The sequence below is a fragment of the Saccopteryx bilineata genome, chromosome 4 (assembly GCF_036850765.1).
Source record: "Saccopteryx bilineata isolate mSacBil1 chromosome 4, mSacBil1_pri_phased_curated, whole genome shotgun sequence".
In the NCBI taxonomy this organism is placed as follows: domain Eukaryota; kingdom Metazoa; phylum Chordata; class Mammalia; order Chiroptera; family Emballonuridae; genus Saccopteryx; species Saccopteryx bilineata.
The window spans coordinates 291293232-291300367 of record NC_089493.1 but is presented as its reverse complement, the minus strand read 5'-3'; the positions used below and the strand labels follow the sequence as shown (position 1 = coordinate 291300367).

Here is a 7136-nt window from a genome sequence, read left to right as displayed (position 1 = left end):
GGAGAAAGTAAGATAGAATCGGAGTGATGGTGTTGGTCAAATAAGTTTGTAAATATGATAGATATGTTTGCTCGCTTATAGTTTGCATTGTTTTTGGGGGGACAGGTTGTAAGCAGGCCGGTCATTATAGCCTGAGGCTTTGTTTTTTTTGGAGTGGGGGGTTGCATTTTTCCGAAGCTGGAAACAGGGAGGCAGTCAGACAGGGGGCATGCCCACCAGGGGGTGATGTTCTGCCTATCTGGGGCATCGCTCTGTTGCATCCAGAGCCATTCTAGCGCCTGAGGCAGAGGCCACAGAGCCATCCTCAGCGCCCGGGCCATCTCTGCTCCAATGGAGCCTCGACTGCGGGAGGGGAAGAGAGAGACAGAGAGGAAGGAGAGGGGGAGGGGTGGAGAAGCAGATGGGCGCTTCTCCTGTGTGCCCTGGCTGGGAATCAAACCCGGGACTCCTGCACACCAGGCTGATGCTCTACCACTGAGCCAACCGGCCAGGACCGAGGCTTAGTTTTAAGACTAAGCTTTTCCCCACACCCTTGACTGTTGCATGAAAGGGGGTGGTGCACTCTTATAAGGAATCCCATTATGCCTCAGATAAGTGACTTTGTATCAGAGACTTCCTTGTTTGTATATTGGATTAAAGGTTTGGATTTCTACACTATAAAGTGGGGCAGACCGGGAGCTTGCTCTCTCTGGGTTCCTGAGATTAGCATTAGAGAGGAGAGCAGAGTAAGGCTACATTACATGGAGGAGGCCAGGAGAAGCAGCCAAGATGGTGGAGTGCTGAAGGAGAAGTCAGTTTGTGTAGAGAGAAGGAGACGGGAAACAGAGGTGAATAAGTCTGGTGAGCTAGAAACCTTTGATTCTAGGAAACTCGGATAAGTCAGTAGCTTTGTGAGCACTGAATGAGTGGGTTTTGGAGCACAGTGTGTGTTTTTACTTGCTCACTGGGTGCAAGCTAGGATTATAGATGATGGCCCACCAGTTCTTGGCTCCATTGTTTCATTACCGTCTGTCCAAATCTAATGCGAACCTGCATGGGCCAGGCGGCTGTGATGATGGCTGTGCCTACTGGTCATACAATCCCCGACAGGTGCCTCCAAGCACACACCTGCCAGTGTTTGGCCAGCTGTGCTGAATTAGAACAAACCCAGGCGGGAGTCAGGTAGACCGTGGGAGGAATCCTTCGCTACCACCAGCCACCTAACCTTGAGCAAGTCACTCTCTTGAGTCTCGGTTTTCCTTCTTGGAGGAATGGGGCCGGAGGGGGGTGGGGAGGCAGACAGCCGTACAACACGTGCCAGACTCCGGCCAAAGCCCTGTCACACTTTGGGTGCTGTTGCTATTCTCCCTTTACAGGTGAGCAAACTCTAAAGTGAGCCCCAAATCTCCCTAGTAACTCCGGGTCCTGGGGGCAGAGGTGAGTAAGTGAAGGACACCCCCCCCCAGGGGCAACTTGAGAATGTGGGAGATTCTTGGTCGTGATAAGGGAAGCCGAACAGGACAGTCACACAGAGAATTGTCCCAAGTCCCACACAAAGTTTGTCATGCTAGACATTTGTGAAGCTAAAAAACTTATTTACAGTGACTGACCTGAGCCTAGAACCAACCCTGTCTGATGGCATGGTAGAGGAATTGTTTATTATTGCACTGAGGGATGGAGTCCACCTCTTTGCAAGAACACCTGTTTCCTCTTTTTCTCCACATGGTTTGTCTTGGTTGTGTTACCTTTGTGTCAATTACGGTCATTTTCCTCTTTCTCTTATCACCTGACCTGTGACTATTATCCCAACACTTTTTATTCAAGTGTCCTGCTGTCTTCACTTTCATTTCTTGGTGTTAAAGAACTCACAGATCATCCAGATCTGGAAAACAAAAGCTAAATTTCATTCTGGCTCAGGCCAAGGAGAAATGCAAGCAGAAGTGCGGCTTCTTGTTAAACAGAGGACAAGCCTGGGCTCCCACAGGGCTTGCGAGAAGGATGGTGTTTGGGTAACTTTGAGATGGAAGTGTTTTAATAGGTTCAGAGCTAAGTGGGAGTGTGAGCAGAGAATTAACACCTGGCCCTGCCTGAGAAGGTCCTGTTCTGCTGGAAATCACAGTTTTAAAAAACAAGCAAAGCTTTCTTCCCTGCCCCAGACAGTAAGAGCTGGGAGCTGGTGTAGAAGCCTCTGCTATGACAACTGAGGGCGTGGCCTCCCCGGAGCCACGCGACCCACACAGATCCTTCAGGCAGGAGTGGAAAATTCCACTTGCACACGTTTCATATCTGAGCCCCTTCCTCTAATCCGTATTACATCGGTACAAACATCTGCTGACTTCGTGTCTTCTACTTTGGCATGCCCATATTTTGAAATCCATATTTATTTTTTGATAAGTTCATTTCCTTCTATGTCTTCTTTACGTTACGGCGAGGGCTTTGCACTGGATGGCTTGGAAAGCCCGTGATTAACTGTCACTCACAGGCTGCTGTGTACCCAGTGCCTGGCACCGCTGCGAGGGCCTTTCCGGGTGTGTCCCACGGATCCCCTCACCAACTCCGTGAGGCGGCTTCAGTTACTATCATCCTCGGCTCACAGAGCAGAAACCCGAGGCACAGAGAGGCAGAGTGACTTGTCCCGGGTCACACAGGAAGTAGAGGATCAGGGGAGGGAGAGCTAGCTCCAAACCCTTAACCATCCCGCTGGTCTTCCTCTCCAGGGAAGGAAATGACCTGAGACCCTCGGCTCAGGGTGCTCTAAGGGGGGCTTTTCCGAGATGTTTCTGGAAAGAAAGGAGTGCTGGGCGTGACGGGGCGAGAACCACTGACCCAGCACACAGTATGTCAATGTCCTCTCAGATTCTGAATCTGAGTCGTGATTGGGGTGGGAGTGAGGGTCACCTGAGTGACCATGACCCCGATTCCAGAAGCGGTGGGGCAGGAGGTGGAGAGGAAGGAGTCCCGGCTGGCCATGTTCCCACGGTGTTTGTGCCCAGACCTCGCCTGTTTCCTCCACCCTGAGGAGCAGGGAGTCTCCTCAGTGGAAAACACCCAGCTGGGCAGCACCAGTGGGAGGGAGGGGCAGGGCGGCCGGGACTCACGAGGCTCTGCTCCCCCTCCTGACGGGTGTTTGCTGGGCCGGGTTCTGGGGAAGAGCCAGATTGCATCAGCCGGGCCCTGCGGGGCTGGAGCCAGACTGCAAGCTGAAGAGGGGACGTGGCCTTATAAATCCAGCCCAGTGACCTGGGAAATGAGACACAAACAAAGTTTTAGAAGGCGAGAGAAAGAGCGAGAGAGACAGAGCCGGAGAGCCAGACGTGATGGCCACCTTTCCCACAGCAGCCACCTCCTCCAGGCAGCCCCCAGGCCCAGAGGACGAAGACCTCGGCCTGGATGAGTGTGACCTCTACGACCTGGCACATTCTTCCCTGGGTAAAGCCTGCTGCTGCCACCTTCTTGGTCTTTCCACTTCTGACCCCCAGACCCGCGAAACTGGGACCCCCTGTGGATTTCTTCCCTCCCCTCCCCCTTTTCCAGCCTGTCCCCTTGCCCCCCCCCCTTGAGCACTGACATACTCCACCTCACCTGCCTAGAGTATTGGAACAATGGATCATCTGGGAGGCCCCTCATTCCTCAGACAGGGACATGGGAACCAGGACTGCCCCAAAGCTATGTGGTGACAACCCCCACCTCCCTACTCCAACCCCAGCGCTTTCCACCGCCCCCTCTCACTCCCATCTCTCCTTTGAGGGTTCCCATCATGCCTCCAGCCACCTCACTTTGGGCTCTTGCCTTGATTCCCCAAAGCAGGAAGCCGGAAAGGTCGTACCAAGAGAGAGGCGGCTGCCAACACCAACCGCCCCAGCCCTGGCGGGCACGAGAGGAAGCTGGTGACCAAGCTCCGGAATACGGAACAGAAAAAGCGAGGGGCACGGCCCTGAGATGGAGCTGCAGGTGAGGGGTCAGGGGGCCAGAGGGGTGAATGTGCGTGGTTGGGTGGGAAGGAGGGATTCCTGTCTCAACGGAGAACAAGATGAGACATATATTTGACTCTGAGTTTCCTAGGGACCAGAACAAAGGGGAAAATATAGACCCTCTCCCACTAGAGGGAAATCTGGTTTACAGACAGGGAAACTGAAGCCCAGAGAGGGTAGGGTCCTTCTCTGGAGTCACAGACCAAGTGAGTAACAAAGACAGAATTACCCTGGCCGGTTGGCTCAGCGGTAGAGCGTTGGCCTGGTGTATAGAAGTCCCGGGTTTGATTCCCAGCCAGGGCACACAGGAGAAGCGTCCATCTGCTTCTCCACCCCTCCCCCTCTCCTTCCTCTCTGTCTCTCTCTTCCCTTCATGCAGCCAAGGCTCCATTGGAGCAAAGTTGGCCCAGGTGCTGAGGATGGCTCTGTGGCCTCTGGCTCCGGCGCTAGAGTGGATCTGGTTTCAACAGAGCAACGCCCCAGATGGGCAGAGCATCGCCCCCTGGTGGGCGTGCCGGGTGGATCCCGGTTGGGCGCATGCCGGAGTCTGTCTCTCTGCCTCCCAGCTTCTAACTTCAGGGGAAAAAAAATACAAAAAAAAAAAAAAAAAAAGAAAGAAAATAAAAGAAAAAGAAAAAGAAAGAAAGGCAGAATTACCCAGGCTTCTGTCCTTGTCACCGCCTGCTTTCCTTCCCCAGATGTGGCCAGCACATGCGCGCTACACAGCGCCGGTGGCAGGACCACGGAGAAATCCTCACCTGGAGGCACGGCCAGGCCCGCTTGTCCCCAAACCCATCCCCAGGGCTAACCCCGCCTGACTGAGGCTCTGAGGGGCCACCAAAGAAACACCCCCAGCCCCAGGGAGCAAGAGGCAGGAAATGGAGAGGCGAAGTCACAGAGGGGCCCCCAAAAGAAGATATTGAAGAAACCGAGCTCCCTGGGTGGCAGCAACAATAAAGTACAGCAGCAATTGTGTGTGTTTTGTCCGCTGGAGTCTTGTTCGTGCGCGGTTCGCGGTTCTGCCTGTGTCTGAGCCGGTGCGTGTCTTTGTCAGTGTTTGTGTTTGGTCACGTGTGTGGGAGGGGCTGTTTCTGACTTTGCAGGGGCCGAGAGGTGAGTGGGGTGTGTGTTTTGCCTTTGTTTGGTTAGCGGGTGTCTCAGTGCATTGGTTTCTGGGGTCTCTTCCTGGGCGGGGTGCGAGGGCATTGCTTCGCCTCTGGGTAATGCTGCCCCCGTGAGACAGGCCCCACCTCTGCTCCTCTCCATCTCCGGAATAATCTCACTGATTACGTCGCACTCATAGAGAACCCTTTTGGAGTGAATGTTATTTATTGGTGCCAACTGCAAAACAGAGCAAACTGAGACTTACATCGTTAAGGGACTTGCCCCAAGTTCCTCAGGGCTCAAAGTCAAGGTTTCTTATGGTCCTCAAAGTGGGGTGAGTCCCTTTGTGCAAGGGGCTGCCGGGACCCCAGGTTCTGGGGTTCAGAAGAAGGAGCAGCGGGGGGGGGGATTCTTACCTGGTGTTATCAGTCTCAGAAGCAGTGTTTGAGAAGAACGTGGGGCAGGTAAGAAGAGTGCCTGGCACTAAGAGGGTATATTGATTGAGATACAAGTTTGGGCTGCTATAATGAGACTCAAAGTTCTCCCTCCGCCATGGAACAGCTACAAGATGCATCCTCCTGGACTGAAATGGTAACTCCCCCGTGCCAGGGATTCCAGCTACCCTCAAAACATGGTTTCCACTTTGAGGCCAAGCTGGCTGCTCCAGGACCAGCCTGTGGAAAGAGCAGGGAAGGGGCCAGGGGAGGCCACACCAACTCATTGTTAAGGCCATAACCTAAAAGTAGAACACAGGACATCTGCTCAGAATTTAGTTACATGGCCACACCCAACCACAAGAGAGGCTTGGAAAATTAGGATTTAGCTGCTTAGCCACGTGTTATCCAAACTCGGGAAGGGCAGGTTTTATTCAAGGAAGCAGGAGAGAGTGAATACCGCATAAAACTAGCAAACGTTTTCCACCAACGGACTCAATATCAGTGAGGGGAGAAGAGCCCTAGGTCTGGCCGCGGGCGGAGCCTTTTCCTCTTCCCCTGTCCCTCCTAGGTGTGACCTGGGCTGCAGAACTTGGGGACCAGTGTTTCTTAGGGACCCAAGAATATGGACAGAGGAGTGAGGCGCCTGTTGGAGCAGGAACAGATGCACAGCTAAGACCGGCTTGAACCTTTGAAATCACTATCCGTTGGCCTCCCTGAGTCCCGCCTAAGAGCAGTCACAGGATCTCTGACTGGGGACATTAAAAGGCACCCAGCCCAACCCCAACTGCTCCTACCAGAGTCACCTGCTTGCCTGCATGTCACTAAGATAGGGAGCTTGCTGCCTGGGAGTTGGCTGATTCCTTCTCAGAGCCACAGAAACCTGATTCTCCCACCTGCCCCTGAACTAGCTCCGTTCTCCTGGTCCTTTCTGTCTGAGATGCCTTTAATCCCACCCGTCCCACGAGGCTGGGCTCGAATGCCTCCTTCTCTTCAAAGTCTTCCCTGACTTGCCCTCCCCCCCCCCCCCCGCCACCTGTTGCCTCACCTCCACCCCAGCCAGTGGCCTTCTCTGGATGCATGCCCGCGGGCCTGTACCCAGAATCTCACAGTCATTTCACATACAGATCCTAGAGATTTCCCCTCAAAGCCCTCTTTTTCACAAGTGATTTATTCATTCAATGTTTATTGGGTGCCTACTGGATTACTGGGGCCTGGTTAAAGGAATGCACAGCACAGAGGGACAAGTGGGAGCCTGGTATGATTGGAACCAGACCTCAAGGCCACTTGTCAGCTCTTGAGCTCAGGAGGCAAATGGCAGGAGCAGCACAGGGCAGTGAGCATCTGTGCCCAGCACAAAGCTGGTGTGTTAGCTTCAAAAATCATAGCAAAAACGCTCTGGCCGGTTTGCTCCGTCAGTTAGAGCACCCTCCCAAGACAACACGGTTGCAGGTTTGATCCCGGTCAGGGCACACATGGGAAGCAACCAATGAATGCACAACTAAGTGGAACAACAAGTGAATGCTTCCCTTCTCCCTCTCCTCTCTCTCCTTCCTCTATCTCTCTAAAAATCAATCAATCAATAAAAAACTAATCCTGCCTGACCTGTGGTGACTCAGTGGATAGAGTGTTGACCTGGAATGCTGAG

General features: G+C 53.4%; 1 protein-coding gene across 3 annotated transcripts; it reads left to right on the top strand.

Moving 5' to 3' along the window:
* Positions 1–3147: 3147 nt before the first annotated feature.
* NUPR1 (nuclear protein 1, transcriptional regulator) lies at positions 3148–4925 on the top strand. 3 transcript variants are annotated; one of them, XM_066278426.1, is made up of 3 exons: positions 3148–3408; positions 3787–3930; positions 4649–4925. In XM_066278426.1, the coding sequence occupies exons 1-2, from the start codon at positions 3297–3299 to the stop codon at positions 3915–3917; spliced, it is 243 nt and encodes an 80-aa protein (XP_066134523.1). In that variant the 5' UTR covers positions 3148–3296; the 3' UTR covers positions 3918–3930; positions 4649–4925. The 3 variants fall into 3 exon arrangements, with proteins under 3 accessions (XP_066134523.1, XP_066134521.1, XP_066134520.1); XM_066278424.1 differs by lacking the exon at positions 4649–4925 and adding an exon at positions 4330–4597 and having other exon boundaries at positions 3169–3408; positions 3784–3930; XM_066278423.1 differs by having other exon boundaries at positions 3177–3408; positions 3784–3930.
* Positions 4926–7136: the final 2211 nt, after the last annotated feature.